At 35.1% G+C, this 15,649-nt stretch overlaps 1 protein-coding gene across 1 annotated transcript; it reads left to right on the top strand.

Annotated features, from left to right (window-relative positions):
• The first annotated feature begins 2,731 nt into the window (after nucleotides 1–2,731).
• LOC124842088 (hypersensitive-induced response protein 2) lies at nucleotides 2,732–4,538 on the top strand. The gene is made up of 6 exons (XM_047318496.2): nucleotides 2,732–2,828; nucleotides 2,944–3,175; nucleotides 3,411–3,531; nucleotides 3,605–3,696; nucleotides 3,763–3,859; nucleotides 3,992–4,538. Exons 2-6 carry the CDS (start codon nucleotides 2,987–2,989, stop codon nucleotides 4,351–4,353), a joined length of 861 nt encoding a protein of 286 aa, XP_047174452.1. The 5' UTR covers nucleotides 2,732–2,828; nucleotides 2,944–2,986; the 3' UTR covers nucleotides 4,354–4,538.
• The last annotated feature ends 11,111 nt before the right edge of the window (nucleotides 4,539–15,649 follow it).

Genomic DNA, 15,649 nt, shown 5'->3' with positions numbered 1-15,649 from the left:
TTGGTTGATAAAAAATCAATGAAAACTCAAATATAAAACTCGAGTTTTGCAGAGTTAACGAGGAACTTAGATGAGCGAGGTCTATTTTTATTGGATGCATTTTTTTGGCATTTTGTTTTAATGGTTGATTTACTAAGCGAGACATCAACTCGTTGGACAATATCATTTTTAGAGTGACTCGTTAGTGAATGTTCGCTTAGCGGATACGTTTTAATAAGTGAATTTTATCTAAAATACAAATTTATTAAGGTTTATGCTTAAAAATGGGCTTCCATAACTGTGTTTAATGTTGTATGAGATAAATGGATGGAAGAATAGTTTTTTCTTAAAGAGAGAAAACTATCATGTGTATGTTTAGTGTGATATATAGATGACAAGACTAATATTGATATTAGCTTGATTCTGTTAGTTATTAATTAGAATTACATAAATAAAAACAATTAGTTGAAAGAGTCGAGAGAAGTTTATATCTAAAGTATTTGATTTTAGTCAAACTTCAGATAGATATTAAACTTATTTTACTATATAATGTGTGGGTTGGGAGTGACCAACTACAAAAAATACAAGTATTACCGACGATCAAAATTTGTTAGAAACATAAAAAATCCATTGGTAACGATTTTTTTCGATCAATTTCAGATGGACTAAAATTTGTCAATGGAAAGGCAAAAGATAACATTTACAAATAAAAATTTATATATGTCATCAATTATCGAAGGAAAAATCCATGATAATCAAAAAAAAAATCTATCGATAATTACCAAGCTAGTCATCGTATGTTTCGTTAATTGTAACACATTAATTCTCTACTTTGAAGATGAAGAAACGAAGAATTTATTGCTCTTTTTATCGTAAGATTTTGCTCAAAGATTATTCCGTAAATAATACATCATTCATTTATTGATAAAAAAATTCGTTACTAAATAAAATGTGTTATCGACAAATTTTTCACTGATAATAATAAACAGGATTTTTGAGGATTATAAAAAAATGTCACAATGATAAGTATACAATCTCATGATAGTGTCACAATGGTAAATATACAGTCTCATAATACTAGTTTATATATTGATTCTCTGAATTAATATTTGATCATTCTTTCATGTAAAAATATTTTTTTGACGTAATGATAATTTTTAAAAACAAAGAAAAAACATGTGTATTTTCTTTTAAATGTTCACACTTTTTATGTATTAATAAAATAACACTCATACTCCTTATTTTTTATATTTATATAATAATTATATGTAAATAATAAATAAATAAATTTAATCATGTGAATTAATTAAGAATGTTATAATTTTATGATTCAAAAAACACGGATAAATTAAGAATGTTATTTCCATCCAAATTTTTAGGATCATATTAAGAAGAATAATTCTCAATAATTTTTTATATAGAAATATTTCTGTTATTGTGATTCTTTATTTTGTGATATCTCTGTCTAGTTAATGTGTGTAATTTATTTTCCTTATTTATAGCATATTTGATATTCATAATAGAAGTTGTATCCTTTGATATTTATAACCATTCATTTTTTTATACGAAAGTATTGGTTTATAAAAATACTATTGTTTTCATATTTTACAAGATATATCACAATTTAGAGGCAGCATAATTGTATGATATTTTTAATACATACTAACTATATAATTTATTTTTTAATTTTTAATTAATATATTTTGAAACTATTTTAATTGCAATCTTATTTCATATGATATTTTAAAAAAATATAAAAGTCGAGAGTCACCTCTTTAAAAATATAAGAAAAAATATTATTATTTAGAAATTAAAATAATACGATATAATTTTATTAAGGACTAAATATAATTTTCATTCTCACATAACTATAAAAAGAATTATATTTTGTTTAAATTATAAAATATTTAATTTTTACACTTTAAAATTCCTTCAACATATTTAATCTTTTCATTAAAAACATAAACAAAATAAATCTAGGACTATATATAAGTCAATAATTAATTATATTTAAGATATATTTTAATTATCTTTTTTACTTTCCTTGACAAGCCTACAAATCTATAAACACATATCATTACATATATACTCATTTCATTCTCATAGTCATTTTTGTCCTCGTACCATTCTCATAATCACTTTTGTATTCATACTTTTATTTATTTTTTATTTTTTACAGATTTAAATGTGGGAAAGTTATCTCATTATTAGTATTTGGCTTCTGTACACACACTCTCCTTCATTTTTATCTTAGAAATACGAATAATTATAAAAGGATAGAATAATATACTTATATTTTATTTTAAGAAACTTCTATAAATGGATTTAACTAAAATATCTAAAACTTTCCTAAAACTATTTCTCAACACCTTGATTTTTACGGAAAACTACCATTTTAAAATATAATAATGTAAAATAAATAATAATGATGTTAATTTTAAGAGAAACTACGTCACTCTTCTAATCCACACTTCACGCTCTTGTAGGTTTTATTTTACATAAATGATATCTTCACAAACACAAATTTTTTAAATTCATTTTGACACTATTTGTTTTTTTTTTCTTTAAAAATATTAAATTCACTTTTTTTATATAATTATTTTATTTTAAAATATGTGTCAAAAAGTAAACGCCTGTTTTGGTTATCATTATATTTTTCAAGTGTATGACGCGGCAAGACGAGAAAAAGTATATTTGATACGAAAACTCACGCCTGCGAAGTTGCTATGTCACTGCCATTTCTTTACCTTTCTCTTTTCCATTCATTTTCTTGGTCTTTTCCGTCAGTTCTCTGACTCCCTATAAATACTATCTTCTCTCCTTTTCATTCTCACTCTCTCGCTATCAAGGTGAGTGCACTATCTTCGAAAATTAACCAATGGGAAATAATCTTTTTTATTATTTTTCTTATGAACATTGAGGACAACGAATTCATGCATTATATTTATGTTGGTGTTTGGTTAGGTGATTCTGTTGGGGTTTTGTTGTTGTTCTTTGATCTGTGAAGATGGGGCAAGTGTTTGGATGCGTCCAAGTGGAGCAGTCAAGTGTGGCCATCAAGGAAGTTTTCGGGAAGTACGATGATGTTCTTGAACCTGGTTGCCACTGTGTCCCATGGTGTCTTGGCAGTCGTGTGGCTGGTGCCCTTTCTTTGCGTGTCAAACAACTTGATGTTCGTTGTGAAACCAAGACAAAGGTTCTTTCTTTCACTCTCACTTGTTCTCGTCTTGTCATAAAACCAGTAGTTTGGTCTCTTCTCTGATCACAACATTTTACATTTTGATGATCCATGCTGATCATTATAAAAAGATTAGTCTTTTTGTCTTGCCGTCCTGTAATTGTTATCTCGAAATATGATTTGGTTGAATATATATTTATCTGAGTAATGTCTGAAATGATGAATTATCTGATCCTGTGATGCATTCCGCCAGGACAATGTATTTGTTACCGTGGTTGCTTCTATCCAATATCGAGCATTGGCAGAAAAGACAGTGGATGCTTACTACAAACTCAGCAATACCAGAGCACAAATCCAATCCTATGTCTTTGATGGTGATTATTCTAGTTGTTTGGGTTTGTCAGTGGATCCTCAGATTGAAACTTATTTACTAATTTTGCTATTCAGTTATCAGAGCAAGTGTTCCAAAGATGGAACTGGATGCTACTTTTGAACAGAAGAATGAAATTGCGAAAGCAGTGGAGGAAGAACTTGAAAAGGTATCTCTTTTTATTGTAAATTAAGAATGGAATAGAACATCCTTCATCTTCTTTCCTTTTTTCTAGGCTATGTCAGCTTATGGTTACGAGATAGTTCAGACTCTTATTGTGGATATAGAGCCAGACGAGCATGTGAAGAGAGCCATGAATGAGATAAATGCTGGTATGTCACGCGTTGCTTCAGTCAGTGCTTTTCGTATTTCCTTTTCAACCATGCGAAGAAAACAAACTTTATCTTGTTTGAACAAATTGTTTATGCATGTTTCTATGTTTTGTTGTGACCCTTTGGAAATAGCTGCAAGAATGAGGGTGGCTGCAAAGGAGAAAGCCGAAGCAGAGAAGATATTGCAGATAAAGCGAGCAGAAGGGGAGGCAGAAGCAAAGTACCTAGCAGGGCTTGGAATTGCTCGTCAGCGGCAAGCCATAGTTGATGGGCTGAGGGACAGTGTATTAGCTTTCTCTGAGAATGTTCCTGGGACAACATCAAAGGATATCATGGACATGGTTCTCATGACTCAATATTTTGACACAATGAAGGACATCGGTGCTTCCTCCAAATCCAATGCTGTTTTCATTCCACATGGACCTGGTGCTGTTCAAGATGTTGCTTCACAGATCAGAAATGGTCTTCTCCAAGGAAATGCATCAGAGTGTTGAAGACATATCATATCACACCATAGTACCTCACTGTCAATGCTGTTATCAATTCCAAGCACTTCAGTTTTCTATAAAATTTTACAATGCAGAACACAACACAACCCAGATCAGTTGTCCAAATCATGCATCTATTATTCTATGTTCAATAATTTTCCTCTATAGATTATATTTTTGGGGTTTTAGAATGCAACACAACTACAAAACTCAAATAGATATTCAAAATGCAAAAAGAAATTAAAAACAGAGGCTTAACAATCAAAGAATTGGATACGAAGAGTGAATTCATAGATTTAAATTTCATACAAGTGAAGTTTTAACAGTTTTAACCTGTTCAATTAAAAGACATGGTATTGAATTGGTTAATTAAACTAGATATTAGAATCAAATCACATTATTATTCAATCTAATTCGTATTGTATTTCTAAAATATTTAATTTGAATTGTGTGATCTTACTTCTATGAATTAAACTTCAAGAATTAATTTAGATGAAAAAAGAAACACCCGAAAGAAAAGAGAAAATATAAAGATAATCAACTTAGAAATTGAGAGAGCTTCTCCAAGAAAAGACAATTTTAAAATTGAAAAAAAATACATAAATTCAATACATTTTAAACTCGTCAACTGTATGCATGGGCCTCGGCCGAAGCTTGACTACAAATATCAAAAGTTAAAATAAAGGAAATCAAATCCTCATAGGTTTTCATATAAAATATGACAAAATCTGTCATCACTCCCTACAATACAAAAAAATAGAAGATTCTAAATCTAATAAATCATATATTTATTTTGAAACATTTAAAATATAGAATTCAATGAAACTAGAATTAATCTAAAACAATATTTATAAAAAAAGGTTAGGACCCAAGGAGTAAAAAAAGTCATATTAACTGCAAATTATTAAAGTAATAATATACATTGAGTCTAATTTATTACTACTAAAACAAAATACAAAATATATAATTGAGTTTCCCTACATGGATATGGCTAATCCCACACTTATGTAAAGAGTCACTCGTGTATATATTTTGCATCAAAGTTTCCTCCGTAGGATTGTGGTCGAGCCTGCAACAGTGTAGAAGACTTGCTAGTGTAGATTTTTACATTAGAAGTTCTGCGAGTGATAGATGCACAAAGTACATTTCATATTTAGGGATTTTCCATAACTCTTAAGTATTCTTTTTTTTTTTTTACTAAATTAGAAAAAGTTATCAATATTGTAAAGACCCAGAAAAAGACATTTTAGAAGTGGTATTAATTTAAAACAAGTGGGATTTGATTATTTTAATATAAATAGATTTTTTATGAATGAATTTTATTATTTTATAACATATTAACTCTCTAAAAATTATTTTTTTAAAGTTATCTGACTTTTCTCTAGAAGTTCTCATCCTCTATTCGTTTGATTTAAGATCCGAGCCTGTAGGATTATTTAGGCCGCGAACTCTTCATTTGGACTTATCAGTTTTTCTATTTGAGTAAGTTGAGTTTCAAACATTTTTCCTTGGTCTTTTCTTATATCTGTTGCATGTGGGCTCTACTTAGCTTGCATGCGTCTGTTGAGTCATCAGTTTGAGTATATGCTAATGAGTAGTTCCAATGATATGCCTTGATAGTGTTTTTGTTGTTCGTAAGAGCAGATAAATGTTACTGTTCTTTTGGAGCTAGTTTAGACTTTTTAGAACATTTTGATCATCTATTAGGTAAGAGAAGCTAACTGTCTCTTTTTAATGTTGTTGATGCTTTGATGGATTGTGTTGTATGTTTGATTTGGTCTAACATTAGTAGTTTAGCATGCATAGTTTCTGTTGAATATTTCTTGTTTTTGGTTGAAAGTGGTGTTGAGTCGAGAAATTAAAGATATGGTCATTTGAACAAATTGATATTCATTTTGTAACCTAAACCTGTCTTTGAACCAAGTACCAAGTGAGAAATATTAATTTGATCATCTGAATATGTCTTTATTTTTCAAAATTATAATGCTAAAGTTGCTAATTTCTGATATGGTGGTGAGCGACATTGGTGTAGCGTTGAGTGCAAACTTGGTTGTAAATGTGTTTTAAGGATTTTTTATACTCTAAGATTTGGAAATTTTAAAAGAAGAAAAGAAAGAGAATGTATCACAAGAAATTCATTGAGTTCCTAAAAACAATTCGTAATCATAAAAATAAATGAAATTTTAAACTCTAAAACTCCATTTTACTCAATAAGCCTAAACTCCTACATGTAGTTTTTGAGGAATGAAAAAAAAATTACTTACAAGATTTCATAATTAAGGGCTTTAAGTTTTTTTCAATTTAATTTGAGAAATGAAGTATAAAAGGAAAGAGAAAAAAAAAATAGTCATGAACGTAAAGGAAAAAGAAGATAATAAAAAATGATTTTTTTAATAGAAAAGATAATGAAGAGCTTTTCATAATAGTATTTGCACACCTTCTTTATTAAGATCAGGGTGTTGCTCCCTCCACCTCCACAGCCTTCTCCCTCCACCTCCCCAATTATCTTTAATTCCAATTATATCCTTAAAGTTAAAATTTTTTATTTTTATTATTTTATTATTTTAATATTTTAATATTTAAATATAAACTAATATAAATATACATTATTAAAATACATTAAAAAGATATTAAAAAATAATAAATCAAAATATTAAAATATCTAATAAAATAATAACAGAAACATAAAATTAAAACAAAGCTTAAACGGATGACATCCTTCAACGGATGTCAACATCCGTTTAAGGCGAAACGGATGTCGACATCCGTTTTGCCTTAAACGGATGTTGACATCCGTTGAAGGATGTCATCCGTTTAGGCTTCGTTTTCATTTTACGTTTTAGGGTTAAAGGATTATTGGAAAGATTATTGGAAGGATTATTGGAAGGGTTTAGGGTTTAGGGTTTAGGATTATTGGAAGGATTATGACTACGTACCTGGAGAGGAACCACGACAAGCACATTACACCACAAACGCACTGCACCACGTACTGCACCGAAAGCAAGAGGAAGATTGCTTGATAATTTTTTTCACGATCACTGAGCTTTGCAGAAAAATATTTTACTCATACAAGGAACGACGTAGGTTATCAGTGAAATATGTTATAAATGAGTAAAATTAAAAAACAATAATTCTAAAAATAAAATTTTACTGAGGGACAAAATAGTAAAGGAGAGGTGGAGGGAGAAGGCTGTGGTGGTGGAGGGAGCAACACCCTTAAGATCAATGCCAGCTCTATTTGTTCTAAACAACTGAAATCTATTTCGGCCCACTCCTCAAATCCCAAATACCATTCTCAGCATAAAAAAAATGAAGACAGTAGAATTTAGTACTTACATTACATCACTCATTAGAAAACATAACCCATAATATTTAGTACTACTTAGTATTAAAATTATAACAAATATATATAATTTTCAAATTTAAATATGAGAAAGCATTAATATCTAGCATTTAACATTTTATTAAATATAAATATTATTATTACATTAAACTTTATCCAACAACTATTATAAGGTTTGCAAGAATATAGAAAATAGGATATTAGAATTTATAGGTGTTTTAAAATAACGAGGTCGAAAATTTTATTTTAAAATAATTCAATAATATAAATAGGATTTCTTAAACTCGTTTCATTACTTAAAATATAAATCATTCATCTAAACTCATTTCTTGATTTTCTCTACCTTCTCTCTAAGATATCTGACTAATCGATCATCTGTTTGAAAATCAGGAAGTTCATAGGAAATTACGACTAAGTAATCTCAATTTTTATCCGATCAGTTCTTAGTATTGAGCAATTAAGTTTTGACTCTCTTTTTTTTTCGTTTTTCAGTTAAAATTGTGCATGTTGATTCTCTGTCAGATGTGTCTTGTGTTATCTTTTCTTAGTTTCTTGTCAATTTGAAGTCCTAAGGACTCACTCCAATCACAATTTGGTGATTAGTAGGTGTTTCTGGAGTTTCTTGTGTTTAAGCAATGATTGGACATTCTTAGAGTTGTAGTAGTTCTTTGTGAAGTAAGAAAAGCTAGTTTTTGTTCTCTGTTAATTTATAAAGTATGAATTGATAGTATTTAGGATATAAAGTATGAATTAATATTATTATTATTATTATTATTATAAAGTTAATTCATACTATTAAATTTAACTTTATCCTATGGTTGTTATAAAGTTGAGATGTAAGTGGTTAAAAATATTTCAAATTTTACAATTTAAATAAAATAAGATATATTGATACAAAAACATGTAAATAGTTTATTATATATATATATATATATATATATATATATATATATATATATATATATAACATTAATTCAAGTAAACACACATTAATTCATGTAAACACTAAATATTTTTTTATCCTTCTACATTGGTTAAATATACCTTTGGTCTTTATATTTCAAATTGATAAATTTAACCTTTCAATTTTTTAAAATAAATAATTTCAGTCTTTTGTGATTATACAATATTGTCAGCAAATATTAAATTTACATTTAAAGTAAAAATTGAAATAACCTATCCTATAAATTAGTCCTTGGATATTAAATACTCACTGATAATTTTGAATATAAAAATTATTAAAATTGCAACGGCCCGGTTTATATGCTAAATATGTAATTTAACAAGACATAATATATAATATAAATATGTCGAAGAAACGTTTAAATTACCAAATGAAGTAAAAAAAATAAAAATAAAATATAAACAAGATCCATAAGAGGAATATAACTTCTGCACTTATATACATAAATAAAATTATCTATATTATATTAATCTCTCTCAGTTATTCATAGTTGGTGTTATGTAGTAAGGATATTTATGTAATAACATAAATATCTTAGATATTTTAGACAGTTAAAATATCAGTCAAAGCCACTAACCACACTTTTAGGTAAGGTGGTTATTATTATTTTGCTTATAAATACAGTGACAGGACCCAAGTCCAGGTACGTTCTCTTTATGCTCTAGAGATCCTGAATAATATTTCAGAGCAGTATCCAATTGCTCTCTTCTGAGCTTCAGCTCCATAACTCATATCTGACTTGAGCGTCGGAGTATCTTTGCAGGTACCTCCCCCTCCTTTGACGAACATGAAGCACAACAATTGAAGAAATGCAAGCATCCCAGACAGCAGAACACGCGTCACAGATAGCCAGGAGCAACGCAGGAAAATGTACACCGAAACATTTTGGCGCCCACCGTGGGGCCGAATGGCATCCCACTGAAACTGCAAGGAACGAAGACCAGCATTCAATCTTTACATCATTGCTTCGGAGGAACATTAGGAATTTTCAGTAAAGCGAAAAATACATCATATGGTGATCTCTATGTGGAAGTTCATCAACAAGATAAGTATTGTATACTGACGCACTTCTTTTATATTATAATAATATAATATATAATCTCACCCTCCCACGATTCCACAATAATATGATCAGGCAGCACGAAAAGCTCGCTTTGCATTTGTTTTATTCCATTTTATTATAGTTTATCATGCTTAAAAGGTTTAGAAGACATTCCTTTTAGATCAGGTGTGAAAAGCTGCAGCTTAGAAATTCAACATGGCTCACGCCGCGATTTCTGCAATTTAAGAGCTATCTTTCTGAAAGAGGCGGCAGAAGCAGGAACAATTCTCGGTGATTTTCTCCCACAGCAACGATGTTGAATGCGACGCTCATCTTCATCCGAAAGGAGTCTCTCTCCATTTGAAAATGCATCAATCTCTGCCCGTAGTCATCACGAACGAGAATCGGTGGCCCGAATATCGTCAGCGGAGGCTCGGCGTGGCGACATGACTTTCTCCGACGTGTCTCTCAACTCCATCAACCTCCTAGTGCGGAAGCTTCTTCGACACAAATTTAGTGGCCCTCTGGTCACACTTCTCGCCCTCTCTTCCCTACATAAAGACGTCGCTGGCAAACCCTAGAGACATGCGGTCTTCGACCGCGGCTTGACAGCCATCACCCCGTTGCTGGGAGCTAAGCCACTCCTTGAAGGCTCCAACCGGATCCTTCTCATCATGGACTCTTGTTAGGGCTCTGATGAAATCCAGTCAATTATAACCTCGAAGAAGGGACCATCTTGAAATAGTCAAATGCATATTCAACAAACACTTGTTGGAAAAATTTCTGAACGGCCAGGCCCAACCAAAATTCCAGAGGTTCCTCGATCAGAAAAGAGTTTCCAACGCCGGCCACCGTGACGCCATGACAGTCCACACCAGCACCTTCATTGGTGCCACTCCCAGATCCCAAAATGCGCAATCGAGACCAACCCCAACTCGAAAACTTCACAATTACTCGCAAAAACAAAACAAGATCAAAACCACAATTCCAGTCAATGAAAATCCATTTACAACAGAACCCCAAAATCCCCAACGAGAAAAACTCTGACCAGGATTGCACAATCCGCAAATCAAAAACCCTAAATCCCCAAATTGATCTCGGTTACAGCCACATCAGCAGACTCGCCGTTTGCGCAGAAGATTCCCACACGAAAGATCGCATCGCAGACCCATTCTCCACTCTTCCGCAACAATTGCGCCATTCACGCGTGATTCGGTTCGGCCTCCACGTCATTCAATCCAAATTCTATTCCCCAAAATTCAACCGTTCGGCAACTAGGATCCACCAGCGTACGGTTATTCCACCAGACTGATGCTCGGTTACGAAACTTTCATGACGTTCGGCCCTACTCGTGATCAGACATTTGACCTAACGGACGTACGGCTTCACACATCCAGCAATCAGCTTTGCCAAGCGTTCTGCCTTTCGGCTTCAATGACGCTCGACCATCCATGGCCAAGAACGTTCCAGCGTTCGGCCGTTCGGCCACACCGACGTTCAACCAGCTCAGCCACGCGTACGCCATTTACGTTCGTTCTGGAACGTTCCTCATGGCGTTCGTCCTGGAACGCCCCCAAGCTCTGCCACGCGTACGCCAACTACGTTCGTCCTGGAACGTACACCAATTACGTTCGTCCTGGAACGTACGCCAACTACGTTCGTCCTGGAAGGTCCCCCATTACGTTCGTCCTGAAACGTACAACAATTACATTCGTCCTGGAAGGTCCCCCATTACGTTCGTCCTGAAACGTACGCCAACTACGTTCGTCCTGGAACGTACGTCAATTACGTTCGTCTTGGAGCGTACGCCAACTACGTTCGTCATGAAACGTCTTGTACTCAGCCTACGTCACTGACGTTCGTCCACGCACTCGGATTTGAACGCTCGACAACGCCATTGGACGAGCGTTCGAGTAATCAGACGTTCGTCCTCGCCCTTGGATTCGCACGCTCGACACTCAACGTGGACGAGCGTTCCAGTTGTCAGACGTTCGTCCTCGCCCTTGGATTCGCACGCTCGACACTCAACGTGGACGAGCGTTCAAACAGAAGACGTTCGTCCTCAACCTTAGGAGGCCAACGCTCGACATTCAACGTGGACGAGCGTTCAAGCTATCAGACGTTCGTCCTCAACCTTAGGATGCCAACGCTCGACACTCAACGTGGACGAGCGTTCAAACAGAAGACGTTCGTCCTCAACCTTAGGAGGCCAACGCTCGACACTCAACGTGGACAAGCGTTCCAGCTATCAGACGTTCGACCTCGCCTTCTTGAACGAACGCGCGACAATCATTATGTACGAACGTCAAACAGCCGGACGTTCGACCTCGCCTTCTGGAACGAACGCTCGACAATCAAAGAGTACGAGCGTTCACACAGCCGGACGTGCCACCTCGCCTTCTGGACCGAACGCTCCACAATCAATATGGACGTTCGGCCTAGAGCGTTCGTTATTTCGCTGATCATCACCGCTCGGCCTCGCAGTTGGCCTCTACTGCACGAACATACCTCCAAACGAACGCTCTATCATTCGAACACCACGGTCATTCGACCCAACCCATGATCGGCCAGACGATGTCAATGACGTTCGTCCTGAACGTCCATTACTCAGCCCCAGGTTCGTTCCGCAGTCCGTCGCCTCAACAGGTCGGCCATCAGACTCAACAACGTTCGTCCACTCGGATCTGCAAGCGCTCGTCCATTCAACTACAGCTGATGCTCGCTTTGGTCGTCATTAACGTTCGGTCCAGAACGTTCCACCGTTCGCTCGTCATCAACATCCAGCCACTCCACTCCAATGACGTTCGTTATATTGGCATCAACGTTCGGCCATTACATTTCTCGGACGTTCGTCCTCAAGCGTACAGCATTCGGGCTAACGGACGTTCAGCCATCAGGTTTGCAATTTGACCAAACGGTCTCACTTATATACTCAATATTATTTCTTACAGTGCAGATAATCGTCTCTTGTACATAAAAGCGGACACCTGAGAGCCGTCCATACTGAAGCACTTCTCAACCTGGTAGATGTTCGCCCAAGAACACCCAGGTGCATCGAACAAAGGGACACACTCCCGCTGGCCGATGTTCGCCCTAGAACACCCAGGTGCATCGAACAACACGTGCATAAAGGGATACACTCCCGCTGGCCGATGTTCGCCCTAGAACACCCAGGTGCATCGAACAACACATGCATAAAGGGATACACTCCCGCTGGCCGATGTTCGCCCTAGAACACCCAGGTGCATCGAACAACACATGCATAAAGGGATACACTCCCGCTGGCCGATGTTCGCCCTAGAACACCCAGGTGCATCGAACAACACGTGCATAAAGGGATACACTCCCGCTGGCCGATGTTCGCCCTAGAACACCCAGGTGCATCGAACAAAGGGACACACTCCCGTTGGTAGATGTTCGCCCCAGAACACCCAGAACATCAACCGCTCGACAATCCATGGACGAGCGTTCAAGCAGTCGGCCGTTCGGCCTCAAAGGTGTTCGCCCTTTGGTTTCAACCGCTCGACAATCCATGTACGAGCGTTCAAGCAGTCGGCCGTTCGGCCTCCCTTTGGTTTCAACCGCTCGCCAACTCATGTGTATGAGCGTCCATTCAGTCAGTCGTACAGCGTCAACGCTCGACATCAACGCTCTACAATCAAATGTCAACGAGCGTCCACTCAGTCAGCGTTCGACCTCAACGTTCGACAATCAAATGTCAACGAGCGTCCACTCAGTCAGCGTTCGACCTCAACGCTCGACAATCAAATGTCAACGATCGTCCACTCAGTCAATCGGTCAACCTCAACGCTCGACAATCAAATGCACGTCAACGAGCGTCCAAACATCGCTCGACATTCCGTTTCAACGAGCGTTCCATAAGCGCTCGCCAATCCGTATCAGCGAGCGTTCAAACATCGCTCGACATTCATGATTAACAAGCACTCAAGAAGTTGGCCGTTCGGCCTCAAATTTGTTCAACCTTTTGGTTTTTGCCGTTCGTCTTCGCCTCCTTTTTGTCCATCAAATTCCTTACTTGCACACGCTCTCTAATTACAGCGAAGACAGCCTCCATCAAACTCATAAGTCCTAGAGTTACCACGTTCATAAAACGGAACGGTTAACTCGGACTTGGGGGGCATGTTATGTAGTAAGGATATTTATGTAATAACATAAATATCTTAGATATTTTAGACAGTTAAAATATCAGTCAAAGCCACTAACCACACTTTTAGGTAAGGTGGTTATTATTATTTTGCTTATAAATACAGTGACAGGACCCAAGTCCAGGTACGTTCTCTTTATGCTCTAGAGATCCTGAATAATATTTCAGAGCAGTATCCAATTGCTCTCTTCTGAGCTTCAGCTCCATAACTCATATCTGACTTGAGCGTCGGAGTATCTTTGCAGGTACCTCCCCCTCCTTTGACGAACATGAAGCACAACAATTGAAGAAATGCAAGCATCCCAGACAGCAGAACACGCGTCACAGACAGCCAGGAGCAACGCAGGAAAATGTACACCGAAACAGTTGGAATTCTGAATACGTATGATCATTTGTTCTCGTGTGACAAACACCATTGCATATGAAAATAACAACCACAAAACGAGAGCTAGTTTATTTGAAAGATTTATAAACTAACAATAATTTCAATAAGTTACCATGCATATCAATTTCAAATAATATCAAACAATTCATTCATTATATATAAATTTAATTAACAATGAAATACTACTTTTAGAATATTCTTCCCTTAAATTGGACTAAAAATTATGCATATGTCATATGAATATTTAGTAGATTTTGACAATTTTAACTTAGACTCTACTCTACTTCCAATATTAAGACTTAAGTTTTTTTTTTTTAGGTTTAATCCTTTTCGACATCCCTATTTATGTACGAATGTCTCAGATGGGTCCTCGTTTTCTAAAGTGTATCAAAATGGTCCTTAATTTTGAAAATTGATATCAATTGAGTCCTTTCCGTTAAGTTGGCTGGACGGCGTTAAAAAAATTGATGAGTGGATGCTGAGATGACGAACGAACGCTCGTCCACCAGCGAACGAACGCTCGTCCATCAGCGAACGAACGCTCGTCGACCACCGAACGAACGGTCGTCCAGGAGTAAGATGTCGACGAGCGTTCGTTCTTTGGTGGACGAGCGTTCGTTCGCTGGTGGACGAGCGTTCGTTCGTCATCTCAGCATCCACTCATCAATTTTTTTAACGCCGTCCAGCCAACTTAACGGAAAGGACTCAATTGATATCAATTTTCAAAATTAAGGACCATTTTGATACACTTTAAAAAACGAGGACCCATCTGAGACATTCGTACATAAATAGGGATGTCGAAAAGGATTAAACCTTTTTTATATATAACAAGATTATTTGGCTATCGTCTACTATATTGATTATTTTGCATCAAGATAATTAACGCCGTTTGTACGGATTTAACGGAAGGGATTTAATTGATGCAAATTTTATTAAGTGAGGACGTAATTGACGCATTTTTTAAAGGATGGACTAATTTGACATTTTCGAGCGAAACTGAGGACAAAATAGGATATTAAGCCTATTTTTTACATCAAATCTCGTTATAGGAATATCTATCAACTATTATCTTTTATATATTTTTTCTATATAAATTAATATATCTAGTAGAATTTGAATATTCTCATCAAACAATCCTTATTTAATATACGACCTAAATCACACATAAAAACATTTTCTTTCGTAAATAATTAATCATCATATACACAATTATTCAATATCTCATTCTTATCACACTTTTTCTCTTTTCTAACATTTTTCTTTCTCAAAAACTCTATCGTTTAAGCGAGTTTTTGAACTTACCCAACGATATAGGTATGCTCACTCAATGAATTTTTGGATCAGATCTTTTTAGATTTTTAAAATAAATTTTCGTTCAACTGCCTTGTCCAACAACCTCTATG

The sequence above is a fragment of the Vigna umbellata genome, chromosome 3 (genome assembly GCF_029865625.1).
Source record: "Vigna umbellata cultivar VRB3 chromosome 3, Vumbellata_1.0, whole genome shotgun sequence".
Classification (NCBI taxonomy): Eukaryota; Viridiplantae; Streptophyta; class Magnoliopsida; order Fabales; family Fabaceae; genus Vigna; species Vigna umbellata.
This window is presented reverse-complemented; position numbering and strand designations above follow the sequence as displayed.